This window comes from Centroberyx gerrardi, chromosome 20 (genome assembly GCF_048128805.1).
Source record: "Centroberyx gerrardi isolate f3 chromosome 20, fCenGer3.hap1.cur.20231027, whole genome shotgun sequence".
NCBI classification, from domain to species: domain Eukaryota; kingdom Metazoa; phylum Chordata; class Actinopteri; order Beryciformes; family Berycidae; genus Centroberyx; species Centroberyx gerrardi.
In genome coordinates this window covers 11,042,291-11,062,175 of record NC_136016.1, presented here as the reverse complement: position 1 = coordinate 11,062,175, position 19,885 = coordinate 11,042,291, and the positions used below count along the sequence as shown (strand labels likewise).

At 44.4% G+C, this 19,885-nt stretch overlaps 1 protein-coding gene across 1 annotated transcript in view; it reads left to right on the top strand.

Annotated features, from left to right (window-relative positions):
• Window positions 1-19,885, top strand: part of tanc2b (tetratricopeptide repeat, ankyrin repeat and coiled-coil containing 2b) — an 81,854-nt gene that overhangs the window by 8,581 nt on the left and 53,388 nt on the right. Inside the window, exons 2-3 of the mRNA XM_078290610.1 lie at window positions 6,535-6,606; window positions 9,524-9,703. Coding sequence (XP_078146736.1) covers window positions 9,583-9,703 — 121 coding nt within the window. The 5' untranslated portion in view covers window positions 6,535-6,606; window positions 9,524-9,582. The remainder of the gene's footprint in view (window positions 1-6,534; window positions 6,607-9,523; window positions 9,704-19,885) is intronic.

Below are 19,885 nucleotides of genomic sequence, written 5' to 3'. Positions count from 1 at the left end.
GGCTGCGTACTGCACACTGAAGACCGGCATGTTCTCACCTCCCCAAATGAACCGACTGAAGTTAGAAACACTTCAGAGTTTAAATCAACCACACCGAACAAGTCAGGTTTGTGCATTCTGGATTGAGATTGTGCTGATAGTATTTTTTAAAGCCAGTTCCCACTGCATATTATTGCACTATTCAGCAGGCAGTAAGCGTTATGAGCATTCGAAACTCTCACTCACAACAGCCCAGTTTCTTTGCTTGCGTACTGGCTGGCTAAGTTTTATGCACCTTGTGCAGGACTAGGCTGCACACATTAAATCCAAGCTGATATGGGCGTTGTCCCAACTGCAGTTAGCGGCTAGTGAAACTGCTAGCTGTGCTGGTCCTCCCTCCCTCAGTTTCCTCCCCATCCTCCCGCTCTACCTTTCTCCTCACATACACACACATACACATACACACACACATACACACACACCTTACCGTAGATAATCTAGTAGCAGCAGCAGCAGCACCGCACCTGCATTATGCGGTCCCCACCCCAAGGGACTCAAAACAACGAGGATCCAAGCAGTCCCTCCCTCTACTGGGAACTGTCCCAACTGGCGCAGTCGGTCCTCCCTGAAGGTAACATTGCATAAGAGCTGACAGCATTGTCTTTGGCCTGTCACTGCAGCTAATACAGCCGCTGACAAACAACTCCTTGAGCAGCGCACCTCGGCCTCGTTGTGAATTGTAGGTTATCCCCCCCTCCCCTCCCCGCCCTCATTTGTATTGCCTTGTAGTCACCACAAGGTTGACCTCTATTTGAGCAGCGTGGTTCAGATGGTGTTTACTTCTGTCACATGTTTCTTTGACCTTGCCTGGAGTGTGTGTGAGTGAGACCTGCAGGGACGGGTGCCAGCGCCGGCTAGCGTAATGTGAGGGCACACCAGGTATAATATTAGGGCTCCTGGGTTACACATCTTTACCTCACTGATGAAGCTTTTCTGTTGTTTACAGGACAAAGTGGTCCTGTACTTCCTCATGCGCTATGCGACCACTTTTAAGTCTGACAAGCAACAACTACAAAAGTAGTATCTAGCAGCTATTCACAGTTGAAGGGTTTAAGCCCCTGCAGTGTCTTTCCAAATCATAAGATTTTGAGGTGTGGTGTCCTGCTGTGGTGTTTCCATCAGTCATGAGCAGGTAGGAAAGTGCTTCCTCCACTCAACTGTGATTTGTCAAAAGTCTTAACAGCCAATTTTTCCTCTTGAACCAGACATGTACTATACAGCCGGGGCTCCAAAACTTGTTCTTGTCAAGGACCCACAAATAAATATGCATTAGACCACAGACCCCCTGTTGATAAGATTTTTGTGGCAGTGAACCCCATCTGAGAAATTTGTTGTTGTTGGATATGACATCTATACTGAATGTGGGGAGAGTGAAAACAGTCCTCGTCTCATTGTACTAGATTCTAGTGAATGAAATAATTGTGACACTAAACTATTCCTCATTTTATTGGGGACTTCCTGAAACCCCCTCAAGGACCCCTGGTGGTCCCTGAACCCCACTTAGGGAACCTGGAGCCATTTCTGACCCAATGCAATGCAATCAAGGAGACTTCTGATGACAGGAACACTATTGACACAAACATCTCCTGCAAAGAACCAGCATTTTTGAGGCTTGGATCTGGTTTCATCTCAGTTCTATAGTGCCCCTGCTCCATTTGTGTATGGCTCTGTGTGTGTGTGTGTGTGTGTGTGTGTGTGTGTGTGTTGTGGGTTGGATGAAAGCCGTTCCCTATTGTTTTGGGCTGGCAGGGTGTCAGATCCCTCAACTTCCTGTGGTAGACCAGGACTGGCTCATTGCAGCGGTGAAGAGTAAACACTTGACAAGCTCTCTCACACAGAAGATGTGTGTGTGTGTGTGTGTGTGTGTTGTGTGTGTGTGTGCGCGTGTCTCTCTGCGTAAGCATGCGTTTTTTGTGTTTGTTAGCTTACACTGAGTTGCATGTGGCTGATGCTAATGAAGATGTCTGCCAACTTTACAACTGAGCAGATGTCTGCTCTCATATGGCTCAGTGCAACACAGTGTGGTGTTGCGATTCATTAAGATACCCCACTTTGTTGTGAATCTGATTAAATTCAGCTCAAATGAATGTCAAACCTGGGAGCACAATGTTTGTTCGCGTAGAACGCATCATCAGCATGTGTGACACACAAGCGCACACACTGTTGCATACAGTCATACAAGTTTGGCATTACAACTGCAATTTGGTCTTTGTTGATTACTGCAGTATTCATCAAGAATTTTTACTCACTGACTGGAGTTGGTGGAGTTTAAGTGCCTTGCTCAAAGGCACACAGCAGTGGTATTTTAGCATCTTAACTGATAACAACAGCAGTTAGTTTACAATTTGTCAGTTGGCTTCTTCAGGAATCAGCACAGAGCAGGTACTGGTTCACGTCATGGCATTTACTTTGTTCAGATTTTGAACTTTTTTGCTCTCTCTCTCTGCCTCTATCGCTGTGTCTCTCTCTCTCTCTCTCTCTCTCTCTCTCATGCATACACACAGACACACTCCCTCAACTTTTGTAAATTACCTGTGGTACCTTTACTCACACAAGGCAATTCCACATGATGTATGGTATGCGCATTCTTTTTTATTTGTGTGTGGGCTGCAGTCTGCTGAATAAATGTCAGCGTGTTTTATTATCATAGCTCGCACATGATCCCTCTGTTTCTACATAAGATTTACAGGGATTTGAGATAGTTTAACATTCAGCGCTCCCGAGAAAGAATCGAAGTGTATAATGGGATTCCAGGATAATGCCAGGATGGCATGCTCGTCACTGCAGTGGAAATGTAGCTTGACATGATGAAATGCTCTCGAGGTCTTTTATTTTTCTCGTTTTGGACTACATTTGCACCATGCTCTATTATTCTCTCTCAGCAACTGCCACACTTTTTCAAAAAATAGTAGAAAGGGAATGCTGCCTCCATTGTAGTGCATTACAAAGGAAAAAAGTGATGAAATAGGATGAAGAACTTGACTAACAATCTCATGAAAGAATTTCATAGCCATTGTATTTCTAGCCTGGTATGTTGTTTTAGTGAATAGTGAGAAAACTTGCTGTGGCATAGAGAGTAAGAGGAAGGATATCAGTGTCTAATTAGGGGTCCTTAAAGGCCTCCTGCTGAGAGACATGGGAGTGACAACAAGTTGACAACACAACAACGTAAAGGCCCCGCAGAGGAAGCGAGCAAAGGTAGGAAAGAAGGGAGAGAGGAGCTGAGCCTAAAACTGAATGACTGTGCTGTCACTGAATAAAGCTACATGAAGGAAGCAATTCTCTAGGCTCCTAACATCCCAGACATGGCTCAGTTACAAGGCTCAGTCGAAATCCTTTTCTGTTTCCATTGTTGGTTATCCTTATTTTGGAGTATCCCCGGAGTGAAAGACAGCCATGGTTAGCACTTTGGGGGCAATTCTAGCGGTTCCTTTGTGCGTGACATAATCGATCAGTCACAGAAACACAGACCAAATCCATTTCAAATAGTAATTTGTTCCATCCACTCAGCTCCAGATTAGTTAGCCGGAGTCCTGGAGGCTCGGGAGCTCTTGGGCAACCAGCCTGCCGAGCAAAACTCCTACGGGTCACTGCTGACGACCACTTTTTATGCCGGCATTGACTAGTTTCTGTCAAAGACTCAGACAAAATCTCTTAAAGATCTTCTTTTAGCCAAAGGTCATCTCACACAAAAGAGCAGAAGTAAAGTAACCACCCCGATGCCTGGAAAATAAGCCTCATTTCGGAGCAGAGGTCAGATTGAACACTGTGAGCATGGCAGGTTCGTCAAAGTCGGTCTGAACAGTAATGGCAGTGGAGTTCTCCGCCATGGAAACTCTTTATCAGATGTCACCCTGACTTCTTCCATAATGAATACTTGTTCTAGTGCAAGAATGGCTAGATCCTTTGACATCCTACGGAATAAGTGGACAATTATTTCAGAGATTTACGAGATGCAGTCTTTCACGATAGGAACACAGCCTTTCTTTCACACCCAATAAAATAGGCTGTGGTTACAAAGTACAGATTAGTCTATTCACAGAACTCTGTTTGAATTGGAGGCAACTAGGAGATATTGAGCTGGAGATATTGAGCTGTATTCACTTGTATTGTCACGCTGCTGTTGACATGAGTGGTTGACAGATTGCTTATAGGAACTGGAATGATGTCCACTATCTGTCTCTGTGGTTGGAATGAAAACGTGTCTCTGTCTTCTGTCAGCAATGCGTCCTCCCCTTTCGTGTTCCCTGCTTAATAGGCCATTGATCTGTGTGGCAGGACATTGTACTGTGATCACTGGTAACAAGAGAGCAATCTGCAAAGAAGAATAGAAGCTCTCTCTTCCACAGAAAAAACGACACAAATACTCCTTTCCCAAGCCTAAAAAGAAAAGGTACTGGAGAGAGAGGAGTCCACAGTGAAGAGGTAGAGCCCACACATTTGCTGTTGGGGCTGTTAACTGTGTGGAATTTTTCCAAACCTTAGTAAGAAAGTAATTTAAAATTATGGTTATACAGTAGAATTGTGGTTTAGTGGGTGGAATGTGATTGAACCTGAATAAAGTAGTTTCATTTGCAACTAGGCCTACGGCTCTTTTTACACCAAAGCTACTTGCCATGTGTAGTGTGTGGCCCATATTTGCTCAATGCATTGTTATTCATTGTACGCATCTCATTCAGGCCTACTTTTTTAAAATTTTATAATTGAACATAATCCCCCCTCCAACAAAAAAAAAAACTAGACTATGCCCAAGAAAACAGTATTGCATCATAATCATAGTAACTTTAATGTGTATAATCCTGTTTGTTTACATTATTAACACCTCAGATATTACATTTTGAGCTAGTGAACTAGCTGTTGCTGTTGTAGCTGCTGTTGATGATGAGCAGGTTGCTCAAAACGTCACCTCAGGTGCTAATCGAATACGCCACAGGAGCATAACAAGTGTGCAAAATCTATTATGTCATTTCCAACCTCACACTTTGTGTGTGTGTGTGTGTGTGTGTGTGTGTGTTTTCACGGCTCACCGTGGAAATGATGCTTGTAGCTAGTGTACATCCATCTCCAAGGCTTGTATTGATTTTCACACCATTGATTTTACTAGGCGGCTTTCATGACGATATGGCTTATCAGGTATACGGTGTGAGATGCTATTTTTGGTGGGTTTGTTGGTGTTGAACATGCAAGAAATGGAGTGTCATGATTCAATCCATGTGTTTTCACTAAAATGTCAAGCTGCAATCATACAAAAATTAATCCCAAGTTGTTTTTTGTTGGTTCCGTAAATTTCCAAGTTTTATTATCAACCATTAATTTGAAAATTGTGACATCCTGACATGTCAGCTCGGCCAGAAAGTGAACACTGAGAATCGTCTGCAGAGGACTGCTTTCCACAATCTGTCAATCTCAGAGTGGCCCAGTTCTCACACAGTCATGCCCCCCGGCTTATTCTATCTGTCCATCGACGAGCCTGATCTTTCCACCAGCAAGCCCATCCAACCGGCTGTGTGGCTACCGGCACACAAGGCACCAGCCTATCTCCGTGTGTGAATTTCTGATGGGAGAGATAACACTCAAGTATTTGTTTGGGTTTTCTGGGCTGACAGCGAGGGTTTTGATTGAAACACAATGCGGGGCTTGCCAAAGTATGCAACCCTTAGCGATTAAAAGGTCTTCTTGCCTTTGTACTTAATGCAACAAAGTCTGGTTTATCTACACCTAGAAAATATGTTGGCTTAGACTAGTTTTCATACAAGTAGCTTGGTTTAGGCTATATTAATGGCTGGCTTAATCCTAGTGGGATGTATTTATTCAGAGTATAAATCACGATATGACCCTAAGCTCCCCCGGTAGCTTGGTGTGCTTTATAGTAGATCCAGCTTCCGTTGAAGCATTCTGGATTATCAAACAATCCCCTGTAGAGGCTGACTGTGCTGCCCGGTGGCACCCCCCCCCTCTCCAGCTCCATCCTCTGTGGCTAATTCAGCCTGCCTGCTCCCCTGGGCGTAATTGATCCTTATATCATTAGCCGTATGTACATCTATCTGAGGAAACGCCCACTGCTCTACTGCTAGTCCCCGCTCACTCAGCCATAGAGGCCAGCTAGCTCTATGATCGCTGCTGTAAGATAGGAGGTTCTGCATGAGAGAGTGACTGTAATGTACTGTAATCTGTTGTGTTGTCCGCATGGGCAGGCGCTGTGTTTTACTTAGGATGGGGGAGAGGCTCACTGACTGTTTAGTCTAACTATGGGGAGACAGAAAAAGTGGAGCTTGGCGGCGAGCTCCCCCTTCGCCACCATCAGGGGCCACTTAGGTCCCAGCAGGAACGGTGTGGAGGGTCTGTGTGTGAGCAGCCTGCTGGGCGTCCTCAGGTCTCACGCCTGGCTGATCGGAGAGGAGGAGGTGGCCCGCCTGCTGGCCTGCACCCCTTCCCCGCACCACCAGCACCACCGAGCTCACTCCCCGTCTCTCTCTCTCTGCTCCTCATCCGCAGATGGTGGGAGTGAGGACCTGGCAGACCCCCGCTCGCCCAGTCTAGACCCTCACCTGAGCCACGCCGGCCAAGGTAAGCACCAAAAACTTTCCTGAAGGTGATTTCATTTTATTGCCTCTCAGTTTTATTTGTAAAGGCACAGTGGAGAGCAACAGGTATGATGGAAAACAGAGAGAGGGGATGGCACATAGCAAAGGTTGTTAGCTGGATCCGAACCCATGACATCACAGGTACATGGTATTAGGGATCCGACAATAACCGGTATTACTATATATCGTGCTAAAAACAATAATGGTTATTACACCGCCCTTCTTTTTTATTACCTTGACCACCGTGATAACCAGCAACTTGTTGGGAGGCTGAATAACACAAAAAGTCACTTTTTTACATAAATATTTGACATCTGTTCTGCAGTCTTACATTAAAATGTGTTTAAAAAAAAGAGAAATGTCTTGCTACTGACATGATTTTAAGTAATTGAAGCATGTGGCTGATTTTAAGGTTTAGTCGAGATAATCTTGGCCAAGATAATCGTACTATGAAATCTTCATATCGACACAGGCCTACATGCTATACACTTTCGCCCACACTTTCTCCTATCTTACTAGTCACATCACAGGAGTGTAAGGTGTGAATGTGTGTAGGTGAGTGAATGTGAAGCAGAGCATCGCTGAGAAGAGAGCTTGCGCGCTCGGCAAACTTTACTTCTCCCACCTTTACCTTCTCGGTTCCCATAATTCTTCTCACTTCTTAGTCACTTCCCTGCCTTTCTTCTCCCTTTATGTTTCGCTGCAGGATCCCTTGAAGGCCTTGTTTGCCGAGTTGTATTTTATTTGACTTTATAGCAGAAAAGTTTATGACTTCTGGAAATGAAGTCGTATTTACAGGGAGGGAACAGTATGAATTTTATATTCTTGTAATTTTGTCTGTAAATCTGAGTTACTCCTGGGGATATAAGCTGTATACAGCAGAGAAAGAGCAACGGCAGATATTTTATCAACAGCAGAAATGTCAGCGCTCGGCAGGAATGTTTTGGGCAATTATAATTTAATGCAGCCCCTCTCTTTCACCTAGTGTATGTTTTGAGCTGAATGCCTCAATGAGTAGGTGTTTGTTTATGTGTGTTTATTTTGAGGCCATGAAGTGTCTCTTAAACGTGTTTCTCATCACCAGTTTAACATGCAACACCGTCATTTCCCCCTCGAAGCTTATGTTCTCGGGCTTTTCTCGCTCTCACCACTTAAGTATGGCTTCGCCTCCTTCTACCCTGCCCTAAACCAGACCTTCAACTCACACTTCAACTTGTCATTCATGAAGAAATGCATTCGCTGTTTGATGTTGGATACTTACACATCTAATTTTCACTAATACACATCTAATTTTCACTAATTTTTATTGAGAAAATAATTAAATCAAACTCTTGAGAGAAGCAAATGGCATGTACAAATGTAAGACGAAACGGGGAAATGACTAACTAGATCGCACACTTAAATACGCCTTCATTAAATATAGAAATGTATTGAAAATGCATCGTTTTAGAATTGAATTGAATTTTGAGTACCGATAACTGCTGCCAGAATACCAAGTTCCCCCTTGGTATTCACACCAAGCCTTGTATACAAGAGAGGAATTTTCATGCTGGGAGATGTAGCCACTGCTGCGGCTGTTTTTGCTTTTTGCTGTTGAAACGACATTCCCCACTGAATGGATGGACTCACTCCAGCACTGCTGAAGCCACAGAGAGCTGTGTATGTGTGTGTGTGTGTGTGTGCGTGAAGATGTGTATTATGTTTGTGTGTTTGCATTACAGCAGCCTATTTGTCCCTATCCCAACTGTCACACAGGCTTCCATCGGGACTTGTCACAGACTAGTGTCTGTTAATGGCTTCTTGTCTCCACTGTGGCGGCTGCTATCTGATGTGAGAGTGTTGCTTGACCAGTTGGTTTTTACGGCTCCGTCTGTAGGGAAATGGCTAGTCTGAGCCAGAGCTGATTCACCGAATGGATGAAATGGATGTTGTGTTTCTGTTTCTACACACAGCTGGCTAGTATTATTTCGCTGGGGAATGTGTGTGTGAAACTCAAAAAAAAAAAAAGCTACAGATTGTCAGAATTTGCGGTTGTTGAAGCAAGGGAGGGAGAGAGGGAGGGTGAGTGATGGAGAGTGGTTGCTGTGCTCTGTCTGGAATTGCTGCTCATTGTGTGGCTTTTTTTTTTTTTTTACTTTTTATAAACCCTCTCCCATGGCCATGACTGTGCTCTTTTTTTTTTTCTTTGTTAAAACACATTTGTGGTGGTTAGAGGCAGCTCCTTTATTAAAAACGGCTTGCACTGGCTTGTGGTATATTGTGTTACCCAGGGAGTCACAGGGGCCAGGGAGGCTGTAGTGTACAATAAATGTAAACGGCACGTGTTGCCTGCAGGGCTGTTCTCTCTTCTGGGTCAGGCCAAGCTCAGTCAATACTACTGGTGCACTGATACCAGAATCCAGTGTCAACCAATACCAGGTTGAGGTGCTGTTAGATTACTCATATCTATCTCAGATTTCAGGTTTCAGATTTCATTTCACAGGAATTTGCTCTGCATGTATAAGCATTGAGTCAGACATTTCCAGACATTTCACAAAGATAACATTTAAGACATCATCTCAAATGTCACATCATTAAAATTCACCAGTATCAAGAACCAAGTATTAGCATAATGCAATTCTGATGAAATGATGTTCATTCATTAATTCGTCTACAAAAGCAGAAGCTAGGATGCCATTTGATTAGATTAGAACTTAAGTTTTAAAATGTGGCAGTAGGCTCAAATGTTATTTTTGTCATCATTTTCTATATATCATTTCCATACACAGTTCTTCCAGTAAGTATGTTTGTTTCATCAAAGCTGGTTCCACGTTTGTCCAAACAATGAACAAATATTATTCAATTTCTATGTTCTGCTCAAAACAGTCTGATAATACTTTGTGTTCCCTCCCATCCTGCAGGTGGCAGCATAGACAGCGACTGTGCCTTTGAGGGAGACTACGCCGTGCCCCCACTCTCCATGACTGAGGGCATGCAGCACATTCGCATCATGGAGGGCGTGTCGCGCTCGCTGCCCTCCTCCCCGCTGCTCACCCACCAGACCATCAGCGTCAGGCTGCAGCCCGTCAAGAAGCTCACAGGTACGGTATAATGCAGCGCACGCGGCAACCTTGAGCACAGTACAAGCTTCCTTGAATTAGTTAAGCAGTCTTGTCACATTTTCAAGCCGTGGAAGAAAACCACAATGCAGGACTTTCAACCCAGTGCTCTGACTCTGTGGTATAGCCTGTCATCTGTCACAGCCAACAGTGATGCGGGTTAAATCTGGTTCACATTTTGTGGTGTGCATGCGTCCATGCCTACAGCTATCCTCCTCCATAGGCTTATTGTATTTGTATTGTTCTCCCTTAACCCTTTGTGAACCACTCTTGGCACGGCCCCTGCGGAAGACATGGCACCTTATTAAAGAATCACACACACTGCCTTGATACGAAATTTAAGAGGCAAAGTGAAGAGGAGTGGAATGGCTGCTCATCCCGCTGGTTGCTGATAAGCAATAATCACTTATTACTTACCCACTTATTCCGGGTAGACACATAAAGTAAGGCCCAGCCCCGGCCCTTTGAGGCTAACGCTGCAATTTTCAATTCTGCTAATCACCAAAGGCTTACCTAATTGACAAGCCCCGGTGCCAGGAATGGCTGATGGACCGAGAGCCGAGGTCTGCTCTGCCCTGCTGCATGTCTCTGTGTCTCCCACCGCTAATCATTTCCTGCCACAGTCATCTCTGACATTCAGAGAATGTGGAAAATCGCCCCCCTCTGTCTCCCCATTAACCGGATTATGAGGCTATGTCGTGGTCCTTCTGCTATTGTGGGTGAACTGTGGTTGGGGACAGGGCAGTGTTGACATCCAAGGCTTACCCTGTATTAGATTTCAAAATAGTAAATGAAATATTGACAGTGCAGCTTTACCCAATATCAGTGCAGCCTGCACATGGAAGTCGAGTGGGTGTGAAGGGCTTTTAAAGCTTGATTCAGCAGTCACCACTAGGGTGCACCAGCCTCTTAGATTCCTCAGATCATTAACCATTTCTGATATGCTATGGGGCCCATGATTTTTACATCATACAGAATGATTTATGTTCTCCCCCGTGTCGTCCAAACTGTGGGTTTTAAAGGGAAAGCACACAAAAAACAATTTTCTCTCATTTCAGCTGGGTGTGCCGCACCACTGCTGAGGGCTTTGTGGGGGTGACAAGATCCAGCAGAGGCAGTTTTAGGGGAAGGGGGCATGAAAATTAGATTTCATAGCGAGCCAATCTTCTCGAGCCAAATCACACTCTCTCTCTCTCTGCTCCCGTCTGCTGACAGCCTTCATTGTGGAGCCATCTTTGTTTATTCCATTCGTATTTTTCTCCTCCTTCTCTTCTTTTTCTTCATGTTTCGTGGCAGATACGGCCTAATTTGGTGTCTACACTTTCATCTGTGTAAATCAAAGTGAATTTTTAGAACTTCATTGTGTGTGTGTGTGTGTGTGTGTGAATATGCGTGTATGTGTGTGTGCGTTGTTATCTTGATGGCTGTCATAGAGGAGAATGTTGTTGTTTAAGAATAGCTTGATTAATGATGTGCAGTGCTGTCTCATTTGTACAAGTCTCATATCACGGCTAGGGTTGGGAGGGGATTTCTTTGCAGTATCGTCACACATAGTCACTTGGCTTGTTATATTATGCCAGTTAGGTGCTGCTGGTGGTGAGTGCTGGTTTATATTTTTAGATCGTAACTTGGGAATTAGGGATTCTCATTACTTACTTACATTAATTTGAGTCTCCACTGTGCACTTGCTGCATTTCGGCTTTCTGTGATTTATTCTACCTCTGCATAATTAGTCCACTTACATCAGCCACGTAAAGCGTGCTTGTGTGTGTGCGTGACAGTGAGTGGTAAGATTTTTGGCAGGATCAGCCCTACGCTGTGTTAATCCATCCAGGATTATGTCTCTGTCACACCTCCTATTGTGTCTCATATTGTAGTCTCTTGTAATGATGAAGTTACTGAAAAATACACACAGTATGCCTTTGTACAGCTATTCACTTAAAAAGCAGCATCACAGGAGCTAGGCCTGTACAGTATAAGACGTGACTTGGCTTGCTAACGTATGCGTAAAGCCTCCAAGTGCTGATCTAAGCAAGGGTCATGCTTCAGGTCGCATGTCCATATGAACTTCACCATGACTGGGGAGTTAAACTGGTCTTGGATCAGCAGTTCCTACTCTAAGACCCCATGCACACAGGCCCTAAGGTGCCCTCTGTCCTCAAAGACCTGCGTGTGCCCTCAAGTGGTTTTGAGTGCCAGATTGGGCTACGTCTGAAGCACCACAGCCTTTCTCACCCTTTAATTAATTCAACTCAGCACCACTCCTTACACAGCTTGACAGTGCCAAGCTTGCGTGTGCGCCGGCGTCTGAGGCCAGAGCCCCTCCCCTGCCAGAGATGGCAGCGGTGGGTGGTAGAGGAAAAGGAGAGGGGAGGGGAAAAGATGAGAGGCGAGGAGAGCAGAGAGGTGCAGCCGAGAGGATACGGCAGCGGGTCTAAAGGCCGCAGCGCTTTGATCCCCCCTGGTGGCCTCCACCAACCACAGCCTCTCTTTGCCCTCCTGCGAGGCACCTGATTGGCCTTGGGGAACCAGAATGGGGGTGGGGGTGGGGGGATAAGGGGTTGGCTTATTCAACCCCAAGGCTCTGATAGAATGAAAACGCTATGAAAGCGTTGACCTTTTTAGAGAATCAATGAGTTTCTGATTTAATCCCCTCCGCCTGCGTGAAAGGCTCCCAGGGGGGCTCCAGATGCTCCAGGGTCAACCTGTGAAATGGATTGGAGAGGCAGGCAGGAGACTTAGAGTTAGCGATTTCTAACGCCATGCCACCGCAGTGAACAAATTCCACTCTTCTTTCATACGCAGGATCTAAGTCGGTCCCTCTTGGATTTCTGTGGACCTGAAAAAAATGTAAGATCAGTTGCATTATATTGTTTATTTGTAGAAAAAGTGTGAAGATATCTTGATAGCAAGAGTTCCAATGGTTTGTGAAAATTGCAGTCTCCAACATTTTCAGTGAAATTAAAGTAGTAATGTGATAGTTTAGTTTCTAGGGAAATTCTCTGTTAATCCCCCACAACCACCAGACAGGTGAGAGTGCAGGTTCAGTGCCCTTGCAGCTAGGAGGGATTCAGTGTCTTGCTCAAGGACACTTCAACAGAATCGTCGCTTGAATCTGGATGGTCTGGTTGAAGGACAGCCTCTTCAACCACTGTGATTTGTCCAAATGGCAAGCCTTTGTAACTTGTGCAGGAAAGTGTTCATTTCGCAAAACATTTTTACAGTCCCAAAATCGCATATTCCTGGAGGCAGTGATTAGATGAAGCTCTTCTCTCTCCTGCTGCGCGCTCACGAAGCCACAAGCCTCAACCAGGGTTGGCTTCAAATAGGCAGCAATTCCTTCATCTCCACACTGTTTCATGGACCTCCCTACCACTATGTCTATATTGTCTATTTTTAATCTGCTGTTGTCTAAGACCTAGTCTGCGAGAGACAATAATTGCTCTTTCTCTCAGCGATATCTCTGCAGCTGATTGTTATGAGTTGTATTCACTGATTGCTTATTTGTTCCTTAATAAACACCTCACTCAAGTGTCTGGCTCGCCACATAGACGTCGACCCAGTTGATAGATTGGCTTTACTCTACTCTGAAACATTTAAAGGAATTATTTCAACATCTCTCCCCGGATTACACTGCCTCCTCCTAATTAATGGCAGCAATCAATACAATTACTGCCTCCCCATGGATTGCCATGTAAAGATGGAAAATTGCATTTGGCCTTAAAACCTGAGAATAGGCCTGATTTAATTATACCCCCTCATTTTTCTCCCACTCTCACTGCAATTATCACGGTAATATAAGTATATCTAAAATCCATTGTCTTTCTGGTGCTTACAGTAATGGAGTAATATGTGAATAAGTGTCAATATACTGTGCTGTACTACAGTAAGCCCACTTCTGCATGGTCACAAGATATTAGGCTTAAAAATGCTCAGCAGTGGCATGCTTACTCAGGTTTCTTAGCTGTTTCTGTGGGAGGATTTAAAGGACAAATCCACCCTAAAACACAGCTATTGGTGATGTACCGTGTATTTCTGGGTCCATTTTGGAGGTGTATTTTTCGTATTCCACTGGATAATTGGACAAACGTAGATGACTTTTTCTCGACTGGAAAACCTCACTTCACTATCGCTATTGTTCTTTCCGCCTACGCGTAAAACCCACGGCTGAAATTCTCAGGCGTGTTCAGGCACATTCTTTTGGGGTTGTCAAAGGGCATTCTGGGAAATGTAGGAAATCACTTCTACTGAAGTAGAAGTGGACGAGGCAGGTTGAGGGAAAGTGGGTACAAAAAAAACGGTAAATTACAACACTCCTGGTATGTATTGAGCATCACAAATTGATAACAGTGTAAGAGTATCTGAGAATGGGATTTTCCTTTTACGGCGTAATGTGTCATCAAACACGCAGCTGCAGTGCGCCATACCTAGAGCATTTATATGATATCTTGTACCCTTGGTGTATTTTTGAAATGACGGCTGACATTTGGGACATCTCAAACCAAGCTCCGTCTCTCCGTGCCTCCTTACCCAGCCTTGCATTTTACACGACATCTGGTATCCTCTGTGAATCTCTGAAATGAACACTGACATTTGGGACATCTCAATCTCCGTCCCTCCACGCCTCCTTACCCAGCCCTGCACCTGGAGAAAATCGTTCCTCAATTATTGGCATCATTTCCTGCCTCAACCGTCCCAATCACCACGGACTCGCAAAATCATTTGTTCCGCTGAATGGAAATGTGACATTTTCAGCTCTCCTGTCACAGGTGAAAAATAAAGAGTGAAGGTTAAGTGTAGAAAAGGTAATTGAAATGGAAGAATAATGCCTGTAGGAGGAGAACTGAAGAACCACATCGCTGGATCTAAAGGCTTTGACTGTCTAGAGAGAAAGTCTTGTCACGTTGTAGTCGATAATGAAAAACAATCACAAACACAAAGTGGCCTTCTTCGTCATTAAGTGCAAACAGCAGTTATTGTATGGGTTACGTCAAGTATGCTAACATCTGAGAATATTGTTCGGTTTCTCTTAAAGGAAAAATCTTACACTGTTATTAGATATCATCAATTTATAATGTTCAGTGCATTCCAGGAGTTATTGGCGTACCCAACATGTCTTGTGGCTGCTTTGCATTCTGGTCTATTCAGGCTACTGGTGGAGAAATTGGTCTCTTCTATGATGGATTTCTCCCTGTATGATTGTCACTGCAAAATGGCGAGTCTAGAAAGAAGCTCTTGCTGTTTGATTCTGAGGAACTGACACTTAAACCTGACATTTACCACTGATGATTTAGATAGTTGAAAAATTTTCCTGGCCAGTTATCCCACAGCAATATGAAAAATATACTACCAAACAACAAAATGGGCCCAGAAATGCAAGGTGCATCAACAGAGGCTGTTTTAGGGTGGAGTTTTCCTTTGATGAAATATATGCAGAATGTGGAAAAGTGGCATTTGTTTTCCTTGTGGGGCAGTATGTTGAAATACTGAAAGGGAATTTAGGCCCTGGAGCAGGTAAGGGGTTCAGTGTCAACCTGCTGAGGGAATCGAACCTGTGACCTTCTGGTGACAGCTGTCTGTCTGTCTAACCACTGGGCCACGCTGCTGTCCAGGTAAAACTGAACACCTTATCAGTGGGAGACAGGAGAAGCTTAAACTCCTATTGTTAATCAGATTTCTAGTGTTTGTGAAGAGATCCCAAGAGATCACTGACTGTCGATTGATTGTGCAGTATGCTTTACTTACGTAAGTTTACACATCAAAAATGTTTGTGCTGGAGATATAGAAGACATCTTGAAGGGCTTTGTGGGTAAACCTCACATAGAAAAACAAATTAATTAGCATGAGTTACAAATATCCATGTGAATAGACAGTATAACAAAAAAACAAACAAATCTGCTCATGAAATTAAAAAAGAAAATGGCAGACAAAGCCACAGACACTTTTGGCTTGTCGTATGCTCTTCAAAGAGAAATGACAAAAGAGATTTCCATATCGGCTTTAAATAGAGTTGATAAGAATTTTTTTTTGAAGCCACTTCCAAATTCTTTAATTATAAGTTGGCACCTTCGTACGTCTGATGGGGCAGAAGAAGGCACTAACGATGTGTGCTGCTCATTAAAAGAGGCGCAGGTTGGGGGGGTTAAAGAGAGAGGAAAGAGAAAGAGGAGGATGAGACTCTTATTGGGGAGATTTAAATTGGGAAATTAATTGTGAGGACCAGATCAACATATCTCATATGTTTGCAAGCCTGCCAGCAGAGAATCCCAAATCCTGGTTGTTATGCCTCTAATCGGGAAAAAGAAGAGAAAAGAATTAAGAGACAGTGATAAGAATGACAAAAGATTACATAATATCAACATGGGTGTGTTTGGCAATATTGGGAATAAAAACAACACACATTTGCACATCATGTACATTGCTTTATATTCAGACATCGACTTTCTTCAGATTCCCATATCCCTCGTATTATTACATATTTCATATATATTGATATTTTTATGATTCCACCTATTTCCTACTGCATACATCACTTCACATCCTAATAATGCAATAATCCATACTTTTTCCCATACATCATTCATACTTTATATAACCTCCCTTTGCTATGTTCTTGTTTATATTCTATTTTTTCTGTATATTTTTTGCCTGTTATATCCTATTAGTTTTAGCTGCTGCAATGACTCGATTCCCCAAAGGAACTCTTTAAAGTTTCATCGTAGCAAGTTTCACAGTGATGGGACGTCAATCCAAAGAATTTTGTATAGCTATGACAGTTATAAACTATATGCATCCAGTTTTGCGTGTCAGAGTGCCACCATTCAGCACTCCTTTGGACTTGCAAAGTATTTATGAAGCCATTATGAGACCCTTTTCACATGCATCAATCCCAACTTAACATCATGTGTTGATTGGTACTTGCCCATATAGCATCTGTACCAAATCTCATGACTTGCAGCTCTTCCTATTTAGACATATCAGTTATTTGCAGCCGCTGCAGCCCCCCCTAAAATTATCTTCACGGTTATGCAAACACCTTGAACAAGTGAACTTGTTTCATGATGATTAGACAAGAGTTCAAGCCAGACATGTGATCGACCAGCTTCTCTCGCCAGTTCATTGGATTGTGGCAGCCATGTTGACAGTATGCGACTGGGCTACATTATAGAGTATCTGTATCATCTCATTTCACAAATGTAAATGTAAGTTGTTACTGACAGGTAATTTAAAAAAAAAAAAAAAGCTTTTCAGAAATAAAACGGCAGAAAATTAATCATTGTGGACATTGTTTGTTCAGAGGCAATTTTTTTTACAGCAAGGATAGTTGGATAGTAGATGAGAGACCTGGCGTTCATGGTGAGACATGCCATTTTTAAAAACTTTCAACTCTGACCTGTAATTCTAACAGCTCTTTCAGGCTTGTTGGTAACAGTGCAAATGGTGTTTGGAGATGCATTCTCGGGGGAAATAAGGGGCGACTGGAAGAAATGAATTAAAATCACTTGGAAAGCAATGGGGTTTAGACTTAATGGATTTGAACCCTTAAAAACAAGCTTAGAACACAATACACTCTGAGCCCCATGGGCCTGAACACCTAAGTAGCCGTAAAACATGGCTGCAGCTGTACAAATACACTTTCAAGGGTAAAACAAGGACAGACAGGGATATCTGAGCCCAAGAGGAAAACGGAGTAATTTTTATGGAAATCCCTGTTTCCATCAAATAATGCTACTCCTCTTCTATTTTGTTTTGTTTTTTCACTTGAGCTCGGATGTGTCCCCGAAGCTTTACCCATGAACGGCAAAACAGTGTCCCTTTAATAACACCCTCCCTTCCTCCCTCCCTCTTTTTTTTATTCCATTTTTTTCCCTCTCTCAATACCCACCCTCCTCCTCCTCCTCCTCCTCCTCCTCCTCCTCCCCCTCCTTCTGCTCTGTGGTTGCCATGACAACAGCAGCACTGCGCCATTCATCTGTTGGAGGAGACCTGGGCTCCTGTTCCCATAGAGAGAGCGCCTCTCACATCTATACATAACACGCTAAGCGCTAACGCAGTCACGGAGACGAACAAGGAGCTCACCCCCATCCGTCTTCGTCGCTCCCTCGTAGGAAAAGTCCGTGCGCCGGGTGTTTTGTTTTTATTTATTTATTTATTTTTTCATATTTTTTTCGTGGGGAGGAAGGTTGTGGTCAGCTGTCAGTCATCGCCGCACGCTGCCATCAGAGAGCCGTCACCTCTGTGTCCCCCTCCGTCCCGGGTGACACAGCGACTGCCGCCTTCTTCCTTCTCCCTCCCTCTCCTCCCCCTCCCTCCCTCTCCTCCTCCTCCTCTTCCTCCTCCTCCTCCTCCGTTCGCTCCTCCCGTCACTGCCATATCTGCCTGGCTCCGTATCATTTACTGCGACTGAATCGAGCGGGCAGCGTCAGCACTGAGACCTGTGGAGATTGCCTCAGAGGGAAGCGGTAGAGAGAGAGAGAGGGAGAGAGAGAGAGAGAGAGAGAAGAAAGAGAGAGCTTCTGTTCCGCCGCCGTTATCGTCCCTTGCTTGGGAGCAGGTGTGTGTTTCTTTTTTTTTTTTTCTTTTTTCTTTTTTTTTTTTGATGAACTGGTCATCGCTCGGGGAGGAAGGACTGCTCGTGTCGCTGGAGGGGGAAGGAGGGGAGCTGGTGCCGTTCTCCAGCCTTCAAGAATGCGGGATCTGGTTTGAGAATGGTGAGCCCTGCCACACCCTCTTTGCTTGTTTCATGCCTTCATCTGTCTTAACTGTCTTGTCCCCTTTTCACCTGCCGCTCCACCTTCACCTGGCCAGAGCCTGCTCCGGGGCTCGTCCGCTCTCTGATCTCACAGCTGGAGCGGCTTGCGTTGGCTGCCGGTTCGAAATGACGTCGGTACAGACACGGGGCTAATGGGAGCGGGACGGGAAAGTAATTTCTCTCCATGAAATGATGCATTTGTCAAAGGGCCGCGCTCTAATGACAACGTAGGCTCGAGGACCTGTGAATCAACCGGAGAGCGATCATGTAAGTGTTTTTTCGTGGCGAGCTGGTCTGTTTCATGCGTCAGCGTGGGTGAGCATTCAATTGTCTTTTTGAGTAAGTGTGTGTGCGTGTGTCTGTTGGAGTGTGCGTGTGTGTCTAAGCACAAACTGTGGGCGGCTAATGGTGCCTGTTCTCCTTGTTGTTGTGCGTCTTACTTTCCTTCCAATGCAAAACGTCATGTATACCATATGGTTGCGTAAACGGGTTGAAGGTGGCGGGGAATAGCTTATCCCCACGCCATCCAGGCAGCGGCAGCTTGTTGTTGGTGGATCAGAATTACCCTGTCATGTGCTGGGATCTGGTTCCTGCTTCCAGCTCAAGTGCAGCAGACTGCCTGCCCGCCTCCCTGCCTTCTCTCGGGGGACTGCTAGCTGGTGTGTGAACAGAACAGAATGTCTCAATAACATTGTCTGCCAGCAAAACACAAGCACCTCATCAGCAGCTGCTGTTGCCGGTCTCAGGTGAATGCTTTTTGATGAGGCGCCCACAGCCAGTTTTCACACCACTTAGTATCACCACCTGGAGAGTGCTTTGATGAGCTTACCTTGTCAGCTGTCATTCAGGATGCATTGGGCATTGACACTCCGTCCCTAATGAGTTCTCGTTTCAGAAATGACAGATCAGCCATGTTGTGTGTGTCTGTGCTGGAAGAGTGTTTCATGGGTTTGAGGTCCGCTCATGAGTTTTCTTTTCAACATGATGGATTATGGGGGATGCAGGATGAGTTGTTGTTTTTTGGGGGCGTTGAGGTCTGATCCATAGCTGCGATATCAGGATCTCAGAAACATTTCTCCTCTTGACATTTGAGCAGAGTGATAATTGTCTGAGAGAAGCTGTTATGCCTGTAAATCTAAAGGTCTTATAACTATTCGACAGGTGCTGACAAATACAGATGCCCCTTTAAGTCTTGCTTGAGGCAGTTATTGAGCTGAAAATATAGGCTGGACTGTCCCAAAATGCCTAGAGAAAATGTGCATTGAAACATACTGTAGATGTGAGGGAACTGGTGTTTTGCTTGGCTAATATGCTATCCAAGGTTGTTCTGATTTCCACTTCTTTGTCTGAAGTGCCCTGTAGTCTTTATCATCTCAGTGCTGTGTCATGATCTCATCATTTATATTCACAAG